The 14,463-nt window shown below is 35.0% G+C and overlaps 1 protein-coding gene across 3 annotated transcripts; it reads right to left on the reverse strand.

Moving 5' to 3' along the window:
* Positions 1–599: 599 nt before the first annotated feature.
* LOC108321875 (beta-amyrin 28-monooxygenase) lies at positions 600–3,593 on the reverse strand. 3 transcript variants are annotated; one of them, XM_052871527.1, is made up of 5 exons: positions 3,433–3,593; positions 1,994–2,858; positions 1,535–1,642; positions 1,206–1,393; positions 600–1,113 (listed from the first exon to the last, which is right to left on the reverse strand). In XM_052871527.1, exons 2-5 carry the CDS (start codon positions 2,616–2,618, stop codon positions 817–819), a joined length of 1,218 nt encoding a protein of 405 aa, XP_052727487.1. In that variant the 5' UTR covers positions 2,619–2,858; positions 3,433–3,593; the 3' UTR covers positions 600–816. The 3 variants fall into 3 exon arrangements, with proteins under 3 accessions (XP_052727487.1, XP_017409258.1, XP_017409259.1); XM_017553769.2 differs by having other exon boundaries at positions 1,994–3,593; XM_017553770.2 differs by lacking the exon at positions 1,535–1,642 and having other exon boundaries at positions 1,994–3,593.
* Positions 3,594–14,463: the final 10,870 nt, after the last annotated feature.

Below are 14,463 nucleotides of genomic sequence, written 5' to 3' on the forward strand. Positions count from 1 at the left end.
AATAACTTTTTTACAATCGATTATATGTTACTGTTTCATTGGATGCATATACTAATCACAAATTATTATATAGACAGTTGTAAAAATATTGTAACAAAAAATTGTTAAAAGAACATTTTCTTTTATTAAACATGGAATTTCACACTTTCAAAAACACCTAGAGCTCTACTTTCCGAAGAATAATTATGTGTTATTGTATCTATTGTTGTCTCTCTGCAACTAAACCAATGCCTTTTTCATTCTGAATGTTTCTTTATGTATGTGCATTATTATTCTGGTCCTTGTCATTTTGCATGCATGGCTTTTAGGACTTTCGGAGTATCCTACGTGTTGTGCGTTGTCGCTTTTGGTGTATGGATTGTGGTCCAGTATCTCCCTGTCCAATGAACATCCATTACTAGTTGAGTACGACAATCACGCTGCTTTTATAACAGTCAAACTATGCTGATTACATGAACCATGTCATTGATTGATCCGATAGCAATATCTCTTTTATAAGGATTTTACATGTACGGAGGGACTGCGACTTGTTCTTCAATTCAAATACCTAGTTAGCTACTCAACATCACTTTTTTCCTTCTAGAAAATGACAACAATACATTCAGAATATTCTTATTACATTGTCTCATTACACATACAATCCTATAATCAATTAACCAACTTTACATTTGGGTCCTTTCTCGTCTTTATTATCATATGATATTGATCAAATTCTCCAATCAATCTGCACTGATTGATACTCTACACAACCCAAAGACTTAAATATTTCTTTTTCAAACTGTTCTTCTTGTTTACAATATCTGCACTTGGGAGAACTTAGTGGTGATGAAGACGGATAGATACTCCCTCTGCTAGGGTAGGTATGAGAACCCCTGAAACTTTCTCATCAGGATCTGTAACTTCCCATTTGAACTTGTTTATTAGAATGTGAATGAAATTGAGGACCACAAACCGCGTGTAGTCTTGTCCAGGGCAAGATCTTGGTCCAGCTCCAAAGGGTATCCAAGTGTATGGAGCAGGAAGAATAGTTCCTTCAAACCTTGAGGGGTCAAAACTTTCAGGTTCAGGAAAGTAGTTGGGATCCCTATTTGTCCCAACCAGTGACCAAAAAATCTGTACAAATGTAAACAAGTTAGAGAAAAATTTAATTTACAAGCTAACCTACATTAATCAATTGGTATCTCACAATCTTTAAACCAAGGTACCTTCCACCCTTTTGGAATAGAAAAACCTTCATATGTGATATCTGTTATGACCTCTCTGAACACACCTGGTGCAGTTGGATAGAGTCTCATAGTCTCCTGTGCAACAGCCCATGTGTATTTCAGTTTCTGTAGGCTGTCCCAGTCTAGTGCTGCACCAGATCTTTTGAATTTTGTAATACCAGCATGCTCTGATTCAAAATAAAAGAAAGTATCATACATATATATGTATATATACTCTATGTTTTAAGAAGGAATATTAAATATATTTGATTCTTTTTGCCTTGTGTATCACTGCCATTTAAATTTTGGCTGTGGTAAGCCAACCTTACTTTGTTTAAGAATCTTGCATTCGGAGTCCAGAAAGAAAATCCAAGAACCCAAACTGTATTCTCCTGGCTTAAACCAATAACTTATCTCGCAGTACCTTAAAGCAGCTACTGCAATATTTTATACAGACAAAACTTAGATGCACTTTTTTAACTACCTTTAACATTGTTTTTTTAATTAAAACTGTATTCTCCTCACTTAAACCTCTACCTTACCTCACTACCTTAAAGCAGGTAATATTTTACACAAACAGAACTTAGATGCATTTTCTTAAGTATTTTTCACATTTTTAAAAATTAAAATTAGAGTTTCAGTTTGGTAATTTGTATGAGAAAAGGGCTTGTGAAAGTTAACAAGGATGAAAGTTGAATTCAGAGTAGAGAATTGTACCAAAAGCAGCAAAGCAACCATATTAAAATTTTGTCCTATGTTGTGTGTATAAAATTACTATCTTAAATTACCGGATACGATTTTTTGGTAGATATCAGGCCTTTGTCCAATGTGTTTGATCATGAAAGCCAGAGTAATAGCTATTGGCATGTGGCTGGAATTCATCATCCCCATGATGATGTTGCTTATTTCAATTCTTGGCACATATTTTCTACCCTGCTCAGCACCAACTACGTGTGCTAGTAGGTCATCCACAATTTTCCCCTTGGACAAAGCATCAATCTTCTCTTTGATCAGAAATTGTATCTCTTTCCTTATTGCGGCTGAAGCCTTCAGTGCCCTACGGTATGCAGAGCCCGGGAAATTCACAGGAGCAGAGTAGATCCCAAAATACAAGTACTCAAACTCACTGCCCAATTTTGGTTCATCAATGCCTAAGAAGAATTGACAAACCAGTGTGAGGGTAAAGGCCTTCACCAAAGGGTACACCTTCACTTCTGTTTTTCCTTCCCAGTGTGTCATGAAATGTTGATGCATGGTTAATTCAACTTTGTTCCCCATGTACCTTGCTATTCCCTCAGGTTTCAGAATCCCCAAGATCTTCACTGGAGCAGAAGATGCAGCTTCTTGTTTTGATTTCAGGTTTGGTGCATGTATTTGATCAGGAATAATGAAGAACCTGCGCTGAGTCTTCATGTACCAAACTTTGAGAAGCTTTGTCTCATTGGTGGAGACAAATTTGTTTGCTGCAGGACCAGAAAAAACCACTGTTGGCTCTCCTAGTATGTTTGTGTGGAAGATCTGTGAGGAGTACTTTTTGACCCTCTCTCGAATGAAATGTTCACTCTTGATGAACAAAAATTGGTAGGTTTCACCAATCAGGGGCCACCCAAAGCTACCAGGGGGCAAGGTTTTAGTGCCACCTGCTCTTCTTTTCTGCAAAACATACACACTTGCAACCATGGTGATCACGGTAATTAACAGAGATTGCATGAAAAAATCCATTTCAGGCTGCAAATTCTTAGCATGATAGATGAGAGTGCTGAGCCTTCTTTTTATATACTAGTCATGGAGGTGGTCCACATCTCTCTCTCTCTCCTTGGGTGTTTATTGGGTGTAGAAATCCACCAACCAAATCTCATCCATTTTTTTTAAAATCATATAAATTGAGTTTTCATCTCCTTTCATTCAGACAGAACCCGTAACTTCCCACATAACAGATTACCATCACCCAACACAAACACAATCACCAATCCATCACGAATCATCTTCAAGCATTATCACAATATTTCTATGCCAAGTTCCAAGAGACAACAGAGAGGGGAGATAGCATTCCATCTACCTCACTTTCACTCAACATTCTCCACGCCTCAAACCGTTACCAATCAATCATTCTCCAATTCAATTCATATTCATAACCAAACCAATACAACACAAGAGCAAGGAAATTCAATAACGTTCCACACAAAGTTCATAACACAATACAACACAAAATTCATTCCAAAATTACTTCATCAATCACGGTTCTAAAGAAAAATAGCACGCAGAGAAGAGCTCGTTGTTTGCAATAGTAGCCGCCGATCTGGGAGAAGGAAGAAACCCCACGTCGGCGGCCTTCACAGTTCCGGTGAAGAGGAGATGAAAACTCTCACTTGGCTAGAGGAAGAATAATCCTTAGACTACATTTTGAAAAAAGAAAGATGGACTGGGTTTTACTCGTGCACCTCCCTTAGTTTACTTTGCACACCTTACATGACAAAACAATAATGTAAAAATAAAATAGTAATAACAAAATAATAATATATGATAAAATAAAGTAGAAAATTATAATAAAAGAAGAAGTAAAATAAAGTTTGCGCCATGGTATTATTTCTTCAAATTTCACCTCCATACACAAATGATTCGTTTCAGTCAAATAAAATCCAACTAATATTTTTTTTAGATATTGATCACAACGAGGAATAGTTGCGTGGCAGTAAGAAGCAGTTTTGATCGATTAAATCTTTAAGCCGGAGTTTCTAACGACGAGTAACAATGTTTTCAAGCGGATGGAGATTTATTTTGAATCTTAGCTTGGACAGGCTAAGAATAAAGGTAAAGGTAAAGGAAGTTATATTTGTTTTACTTTAAATGATAAGTTGATTATGATAACATGATAATTGATAGTGTATGAGAGTTTTTCAAATTATAACAATTACACGTTGTGTTAAGTTGATTTATGAATTGTCCATTAAACAATCGAGTTTAGTGAGTTAATAGTAGTAATAAAGGATGTTAGTTTAATTTCAATAATTATCTAGTTTTTAAGTTGATAAATAGAATTTTGATGGAATGATTATTGAATTGTTTTGTTGAATTTATTCTTTGTTATTGAATTGTTGTGTAGAGTTAATGCATGATTATTAAATTGTTTTGCTTAGTTGTTCTAGTTAAATCTTAATTCTTATTTAGTTAATCATTAGATCAAACTAAAAGTTTGCTATAGTTCATAGCACATATTTCTTAAATTTGACAATTGGGATTGTTAATTTGATGTTTGTATTTATAGGAATTTATTTTGTACTTTTGAAGGAAATGAACACCATTTTATTTATGTTATTGAGTTGTCTTTTGTAAAAAATTGGTTAACCGTTAAAACAATTTCAAATTTAGATATTTAGTTCCTAAAACATATTTTTTTAACTTGACTATTGGGATTGATAATTTGATATTTATATTTAGAGAAATTGGTTTTACATTTTTAAAGGAATTGAATACCATCTTATTTCTATTTTCCAGTTATCTCTATAAAACCTTAATATTCGCCTATTTAAGTGTTGAATTCGGCTAAAACTTTTACACATGGTTTCCAAGTTGTATTTTTATACTTTGATAGTTATGATTTCAAATTAGAGGCTTATGGTTAGATAAATAAATATCTAAAGTTTTGAGAGAAAGATGAGCGTCATTTTGTTACTTTGTTTTGTACTATCATTGATTCTCGTTTCGTTAATCATTGAACTGGACTAAAAATTTAATAGTTAATCTTTGGCATATTAATCTTCATTATGGTTGTAGGGATCTTCAAATGGAAGTTTGTAGTTAGAGCAATTAGTTGCGTATGATTTCCCTATTTTAGGTTTATTTTTCTTGTTTACCTAATTTTGAAGATCATTAGTACTTTGGTGTGTTAATGGGTTGTTAGGTACATAATTGTGGTTTTGGTTTGATATGGAATGTGAAGTATGCATTATTGTATCATGAATGATGAATGAATGTGATATGGAATATAAAGTATGCATGTTGTTATACTATGAATGATGAATGAATGTGATATGGAATATAAGGTATGTATGTCGTTATATTGTAAATGATGCATGAGTGTGGTATGAAATAAAGTATGCATGTTGTTATATTATGAATGATGGATGAAAATGATATGAAATGTAAAATATGTCTGTGGCTATATTATGAATGATGGATGAGTGGGATATGGATTGAAAAGTATTCATGTTGTTATAATATGAATAATGAATTATTATTATTTAAATTAAAATAAATAAAATGTGATTGAAGAGATGTGATAAGTTTGGATTTGGATATGGTCTTATGTATGGTGATTTAAGCTTGATATGAGAATGTTTATTGTGAATTCTTATATGGACGTAGGGAATGTAGTCACTCTTAGGACATGTGATGTGATGATAGGTGATGCATTGAGAGGGGTATAGAAACTATCCTGACTCGACTTGAATCTTACTAATGTAAAGTAAGATATTTAGTTGTAAGAGTCAAAAGAAGTTCATAATTGAACTCACTCTATCATGGTGTGAGGAAGGAGTGAGACGTCATACCTTAATATTATTGCATCCTTTGGATGTCAAAACATGTAAATATATAACTATAACTAGGGATGACAACGGATCGGGTCGGACACAAATAGTGTGATACCCAAACCCAACCCGTATGTAAAAAACTGTACCTGTACTCGTGGGATACCCGCATAAAAAAAATCCGTGGATTTTTTCCAACCTGCAGATACCCATTTCAACTCGCAAAAGTCCAAATAATTTTCTGAAACAAAATTGGGTTAATGTTCAAATAATTTATTTTATGAAAATGGGCCAAAAGTCCAAATCACCTTTTTTATTATTAGTTTTTTTTCTTGAAAATGGGCCAAGCCCAAACCCTTCTTTAGGGTTTCTTCCTCAAGTTCAGAGTAGTGATCCTTTTCCTCCCCATCTGGTGTAGTACGAAAGCAGGGGAAGGATGTGATGTGGCAGCCCTCATTCTCACCCAAAAACTTAAGGTTCCAAAATGTAGAGAGCTTGCGCTGCAAATTGGACCAGGGAAAGGATGCTTCACGGTGGCTGCTAGAAAATTTTTCCCGCTGGAAGTTCTCTCGTGATGATAGGGTTTTGTCTCTTCTCTTTTGCAGTGACACTCTCATGGTGGCTCCTTCGAAAGAGGTGGCGACGACACAAGTTGCGTTTTTGGTTCCCTAGAGTCGCGATGGAGAGGCGCGATTAAGTTTGCAATTCTGTTATAGAATCTCTGTTTGGATTTTTCTTGCAGGTTGCGTGAGAGAAAGATGAGGAACTCGTGAGATTTATGTGACAAAGATGATTGGTTGGTGCTGCATGTGATCGTGATTTAGGGTTTGAAAATGCTAGACAACGAGAACTGTGAAGAACGATTAGAGGAAACCCTAGGATTGAACTTCATTTTTTTCTCTCCTTCTATGATGACAATGTAAGTGGAAGGAGAGTGTAGGAGAAAAAAATTGAGATTTAGGGTTTGACGACAGACATAGGATACAACAACTACTTAGAAAATAATTTAAAGAACGAAGGATAAAATTGTATTTTCATTTTTCAGATAGGTAGCAGGTACCCGCGGGTACGGATAGTGTGATACCTGAACCCGACCCGTTAACAAGCAGGTATTAAAATACCCGCTACCCGCGAGTATCTCTTACTCGTGGGTACTAAATTCCTGTAGCGAATTTTATCTGTGGGTACTTGTAGGTACGGTGTTTTATGTCATCCCTAGCTATAACTCATGAGAGGAAGAGATAGAGATGACATGTGCAAAGTCTATACGTCACTACATTGGTATTCCAAAAGTAGAATTAAAGGTTTGTGTTGTGTTTATGAAGGTTGTAATGGGATGATTGATGTCATGTGGGTTATGCTATGATAAGCATTATTCAGTGTTGATTGAGTCATGAAGGCTATGTGTGATGATTGAATCTTGAATACTGTGTTGTAATGATACATTTTGATTTGTTGAGTGAAATAACATGCATTGTGGATGGTTGTGCAAGATAAACTTGTTTGCATTATAGTCTAAAATTATGATATTGATTGTTATAATTCTATTAGTTTACCCTGTGGGTTTTTACATGCGATGATCATACATGTTTGTTAATATATACGAGAATAGAAGAAATACAAATAATATTGAAGATGAATAACGAGATGGTGGTTGCAAATAGGAAAGAGACAAATATATATTTATATACTCATGTATTTGAGAGTTCCTCTCCTATATGAATTTTTGTTGTTTTAAAAATAATTAAATTAAAATTTTGAGAAAGTGTGAATATTTAATATAAAGATTTACGCTTACATTATTTATGTAAAGATATAAATCTACAATGATATCTATCGATTTAGATAGTTACATAAAGTTAGTGTATAAAAGAAATTATGAAAATTCAACTTAATCTAATTTTATTTCTATGAATATATATTATAAAAATTAAAGGTTTAAACCCTCGGTTGGTCCTCAATTTTGTATTGTAATCTCAGTTGGGTCCTCATTTTTGTAACTGTCTCAATTGGGTCATATTTTTTGTAAAAATGAGCCAATTTTACCCTAACCGTTAAGTGGTCTCAAACAACGTTAAATTTAGCTGAGTTGTACTTTATGTTTTGATGGTGTGGCATTGTGCATTAAAATGAATGGGTGATGTGTTTTATAATCATCAAATCCACGTGGCGACAATGCTTCTTCTTCCCTCCAACCACTGATCACCTTTCAGCTTTTCCGCTCCTCCGCCCAAACTGCTTCCTTTCAACTTCCACCCTCAAACCCTCACTCTCCAAACATACACCCTTTCTCCCTCAATTGAGGGTAAAATTCTTCAGATTAAAACATTTTTACTGAAATAAGATTAGAGAAAGAGAATTAGGGATTTGGTCAGTGGGAGAAGAGGAATTGGAATCCTAGAGAAGATAAAGACAATCAACTGCATTCTACCAATCCAAAACCCATTAGGGTTTTTCGCCTCTCCCACCAGACCAATTGGTCTCTGCATCCTCCACTTGAAACCAAAAGGGAACCAGAGGAACCCAGAAGCGCTCGTCTCCTCCGCTCATGCGCGTCTGCCTCAGCCTCCACCCAATCGGTCGTTGCGACTCACGGTCCAAGGTATCGCCAGCACCGTTGTTCACCATTGTAGGCATCGCCAACCATGGCGTCAGGTCCTCCCTTCTCCTTCTTCTCTTCGCGTGTGAGAGAGAAGCTCTCTCGTTCCTCCGTCAATCGCCTCTTGTGTGAGCTCGGCCGCTGCGAGGCGTGAGCCGGGGTGCCACCAGTCGCCGCCAAGCTCGCCGTCGGTCACCGCGTCAACATCACCAACGTTGACTCCTCCTATTCACTCGCAAGCAGGGAAACCCTTTCCCTCTTCTTCGAGTTCAAGACTATCGTCACCAATGATTACGAGTTCGACACTTGGGTGATGCGCAGTTTGTTGATTGGGGAAAGCCCTAATAGAGAAAGAGTTTGGCGTAGACAACAGAACTGTATCGTTTTGTAGCAGTCTGAGAAGAGGTTCGAAAGGAGAGACAGAGCGAGATTTTTGGGATTTTCCTTTCCTTTTTTTGTTTATGCCACCTTTAACGGTGTCTCAAATTAAAAACAATTTGCTCTAAAGTACAGGATTGACCTATGACTTCCATGGGCGATGTTTTTTTCTCGATGAAATTAGCCATGTTTGATGTGGTGCCAGTGAAACCGAAAGAGATACTGTCATTCTTCTTATATGTCTACGATGAATGGTATACCACTAACATTTGTTTGTTTGATCTTGTCTTACTTTCTGATATACTATTGCATATGCTATATTTGAATTTGGATTTTGGAAATCTTCAAAATAACTCATTGACTCCTTTCTTTTACAATTTTCATGACAATATTTTGGTTTGAGAATTATGTTTTACTCCAATATTTTAACTTGGTCAGTGATCGAAAGGTCAATTAATGACATTTTAAATACTAATAGAACAAAAATGCCTCTAAAAGATTGTTTGACTATGAAAGTATATCATTGATGTTATTTCGAATGAATTCCTTGGTTCATTAAAATTTGAAGTTAAGATTATTTGACTATGGCAAATTCTATTTGGTTTTAATGGATTATACATTATCATTTGACTGGTGATGATGATTTCGGTGATGTGTGAGGTGTGGGAACAGCGGCATGGCATACCCTTCACTCAGAACACCAACAATGATGGGAGAGACCCAATTCCAACACAGAGCGAAAGAGAGAATCTGAACTTCAGAGAGAGAAAGAGAGACAGAGAGAGATTGCCGCTGGCGAAGCTCCGACTATGACCGGCGGCTGGCAAGGAGGCCCATGGCCTGACTTGATGAAGAACGTTCGGTGGTTAATGTCCAGATCCTTAATTCCCTTTTCAATTCACTCTTTCCTTTTCTGACCCTTTTCAATCCCTAACATATTATTTTAACATAAACCAATTCAATTTTACCACGTCATAATTTTTTAATTTAAATAAAAATTCCTTCTAATCAAACAATGCACATCAGCATAAACACATCAACTAAATTTAACACCGTATGAGAGTACTTAACGATTAGGGTAAAATTGACTTATTTTTACAAAAAATATGACCCAATTGAGACAGTTGCAAAAATAAAAACCCAACTGAGATTATCATACAAAATTGAAGACCAACCGAGAGTTTAAACAAAAATTAAACTCATATTTTTTATATAAAAGACAATAATATAATAGGATAACTAATTTTTCTACATTAATCAGTGCGTATTAAAGTTAGGACTCAATAAAGATTGTAGGTATTAAATTTTAAAAAGATGAAATTGATATAAAAAGGTAGGACATAAAAATAAAGGATAAAATTTATGTTAAGTGAGAGAGTAAGAAAACAGAAATAAGAGAAAACAATGACATATACGTTAATAATTTATGTGGAGTGGATGACTCAATTAATTTTTTTAAATACTTTAGAAAATCAAAATAATAATAAATAGTAAGTTTAAAGATTATATTAAAAATACTGATCTCAGGTGAAAAATCAATCTTCCCTTTTAATTATTACATTGATCCATCTATATAATCTCAATTATTTCTTAAATAGACAATCTATCACGATTGATAGAAATATTAGCAACTTTTAAGTGCGTGCAATTGTCTATATCACATTTCTATTAGCCTATCGACATCACATAATTTATTTGTTTTTCTTTATGGTTATTATTTTATGTTGCACCCTACTATAAAACAATGGCCAGATTTGACTTTTCACAAATGTCCTTTCATCAAATGTTTTCATTTTCTTTTAATGAAAGTGGGCTCTTCCTCAAGTTTCGGATTTTCAGCTTTGTAGTTAAAATTGAAAATAAAATCTATTACAACAAAACGGAAATTGAGTTGGCATTCATGTAAACAATAAAATAACTTTTTCTTATAAAATTTATTTAATGAAAATGTCATTCCTACGTGAGAACAAGAAGAACAAATACTATCAATGATATCTTAATGAATAGTCAATAAAATACATACGGTATTTATGTATACCATTATATAGAGTAAATATTACATGAGTGTATACAGCGAGAAATTTTTTTGTATGAAAGAGTTTAAGAAATAATGTATTAATAATTAAACTTTATCACAAATAATTAAAGTTATGAAAATTGTTATGAGTATTTCAAACCCAATTTATATCGTATGGTTCAAGATTATTTTTTTATACTTATTTTGAATTTTTGGTCGGGTTTGTGGTTTTATTGAACTGTTCGAGTTGTATAATAGACCGAACAGGTTGACTCGTTAGAGTCATGCAGAAATGAGTGACTGATCCATAAATAAGACGTTCAACTTTGGTAAGTCTGGTATAAAATCTTTCCAATGATCACACACTTTCGAAAACGGTGATCTCAAACCAAGAATCACATAATTATACTTACGATATGTGGAAAATTAAGCATTACATCTTTGACTTGAAACTGAAACTGTTAACCATTTGTGAGTGAATAAAAAATATTTCACTTAGTTTTCTGAATGCATAAAATATTTTACCATCTTCATTGTAGAACGCTCGCTTTTCAGCGAACACACCATTAATTAGTTTTATGAAGAAATATTTTAACACTAAAAAATACAAACATTTTCTAGATAAAAGCAAAAATAAAACATAAGAGTTGTTTTCTGCATGAAAATTAATTCTTTGAACACTGTAACATCCCAAAATATAATAATTACCATAGATTAGAATTCATTACAATTAACAGTTAAAACATGCAGTTTTAATACTAAGCGCAAAGATTCCAAAAGTTAACGTTCACACGTACAGAAGTAAAATACCAATACAGCAGTATTTCAAAGTTAAAAGACGAACGGTTTTACAAACTTTAACCGATCGTCCAAAAGCTAATCAGAAAACGAAAGCTATAACTAACGAGCGCTCTAGGGCTCGGCTTTAACCTCTACGTCAACCAGATTGGCGTCCCCCAAATTTTCTTCTTCCAGCGCTTCTTCAAGCAACGCCTCCCCGTCTGCTCACATCCACACGGATGATCATTGCATAGACAAGACGAACGTTCAAGGACGAACGACAACACAAGGAAAGAGACACAGGGTAAGCTTAAGTAGTTTAATTCATACAACTCATATAACAATTTCACATAAGCAATTAACATATGAAACATACAACAATACATCAAAACATAATATAATTCATCCAAACTCTCATAAGACCGACCGTCCGGACTGTATGAATCCATGTAACTACAGGCGTTCTTGCACTTGGGTGGTGTGGTAACTGGAAACACTCTTCAGCTGCCACCCAAGGTTAGCCCTATCAGTCCAAAGTACTCAAGAGGACTAGGGCCTCCTGCCATTCCCACACATGACCTACTCCCCTCTACTTGAGGACGAGCACTCACGGAATATCAGGATGAACAGCCATCAGTAATTTTACCATGGTCATACTATACAACTCATCATATTCAAATCAGAGAGACGTTCCTCCTTGGAACGCTCGTTCAAATTCCAAACTCATAGTTTCATCTCATATATGGTTCGCACATTATATACTTCCCTCAACATCACATTTTCATTCTTAGTTCCACTTCCCTAAAAAGACGAGCGTTCAGACCCCTTCATAATGAGGACGAACGTCATCATGATACCGAGAGACACTCGTTTCTGACAGAAGAAAAACGAACGTCTTTCCGAGAACGAACGTTGTGACCACTTGAATCAACTACATGGACTGACTCTAGAACGATTTAACTGATACTTAGAATAATTTACTTTCAAGGTCATTAGATCGAATCCAAGTGAATAAAACATCATAAAACTTTTAGATATTAAAACGGACACGAATTTATAAAAGGTACTACCCGCCAGTCAATAACCGAACGCGGTAGCGGATATAAAGTTACTGTTTGGACGAACGCTATTTAGCTTTATGGACGAACGCTATTTTCATTCAGAGCGAACGCTATTTAAATTTAGGACGAACGCTACTATCGCTCGTTGTAGTTTACGGAAAGGACGAGCGTTCGGTCTGAGACCGAACGCCACTTAGGACGAACGCTCGATACAAGACCGAGAGCCCATTTGGACGAACGCTCAGTAGATGACCGAACACTAATTAGAACGAACGTTGGATATAAGACCGAGCGTTACGAATCTGAGTTCAATTATTTAAAAATCGCTGGACACCACTAGGATGAGCCGAACGCTCAAACCTAGACTTTCACCAGAGGACGCTCGTTCTTAAGCCGAATCCTTTCCAAATGAAAGAACTCTTATTCTAAATCAATTTCCAGGAAAAGCCGAACGGTAGAAGATCGTTCGATGACGAGCGTGCATTATCAAAGTAAGGACTCTTATATTTTACAAATTTTTCATCTACCATAAATTTACATTTTACATACGATTCATATCTTATAATTTATTCCCATCATAAATCTCATACATTACAGAATTCATATTATCATACATAACTTACAGAAATCATCCATTTTCCAATTCATATGGTTCAGCCTCAACATACAGTTCATACAATATCACTCATATACAACCAGTACAACAGGGTTCGTTCAATCACAGTAAACATCATGCATTTCATATATTCAGTACAATTCATGCTTTCACACACATTATACAGTATGAATTAAATTACTAAAGCTTCCCTTACCTGGATCAGTAGTGAACGAACGTCCTAACGTGAAAATCCGCGTTCGCCCAACTATCACTTCTATCCTCAGACTACTCGACTCTTGGAACTAAAATCAAACCAGAAATCAACATTTGATTCAGAGACAGAGAATGCATGTAACCATACTTGGTTTTTGCATGAACCCTAATAATGAACAGCTAAAGGACGAACGTACCAGAATTCAAAACTGGAACTTGTTCGGTTTGATGGAAAGCTTACGGCGTCTGGATTGCTCCTATGGTCTCTGAAATTGGATCGGAGAAGAAGAAGGTAAGATATGGTAGAGAGAAGATGGAGGTTCTAGAGAGAAGGCAGAGAATTTGGAAGCAAAAGTTCGGGGAAGAAGATGAAGCATGCAGAGAAATGGGAGAGGGTTTTCCAGAAAAGTAATTTCTCTCCCCACGTAGGACGAACGTCCATTCGCCTGGTGCCACTTGGATTCCACTAACGTTTTCGAACGTTCTAAAGTGACACTTGGCAGCTGCATGCAGAATGAGTGTGAGTGCGTTTTAATTGCACTGCACGTGTGACGAGGGTGCATTAAATGGCGTCAAGAACGAGGGGTGTGGTTCGTTTCTTAATTAAAATTTTTGGACAGGATTTGAGAGTAATAATTACGTGATTTGACAGGTGGCAGTGGTTAAATTTTCAAGACCTCACAAACACCATAATAAAGAGTTAAATAATAAAAAATAAGAAGTTTAATCAGTTCATTATGCTGTGTTTTAAATGTATAAGGTATTTGTGAGCGTAGATTTCTTTTAATGGTAATTTTTGTTTGAAAAATATTTTTTTAACAATTTTTTTGACAATTTTTTTACAATTACTTATGTGTAGTTCGTGATTGATCCGTTCAAATATACAAATAAAATAGTAACACATTGTCTATTGTCAAATTTTTTTTTAAAAGAAAGTTGTTAAAAAAAATTGTTTATCCTTTTTGTTTTAAATATTTTGGTTACTTTTTCTATTATACGTTGATTGTGTGCACAAACTTTATATTGGTTAGTTCTTGAATTATATATAATATTGATACTGATTTCTCACACACTCGTTTTTTT

Source organism: Vigna angularis, chromosome 1 (genome assembly GCF_016808095.1).
Source record: "Vigna angularis cultivar LongXiaoDou No.4 chromosome 1, ASM1680809v1, whole genome shotgun sequence".
NCBI classification, from domain to species: Eukaryota; Viridiplantae; Streptophyta; class Magnoliopsida; order Fabales; family Fabaceae; genus Vigna; species Vigna angularis.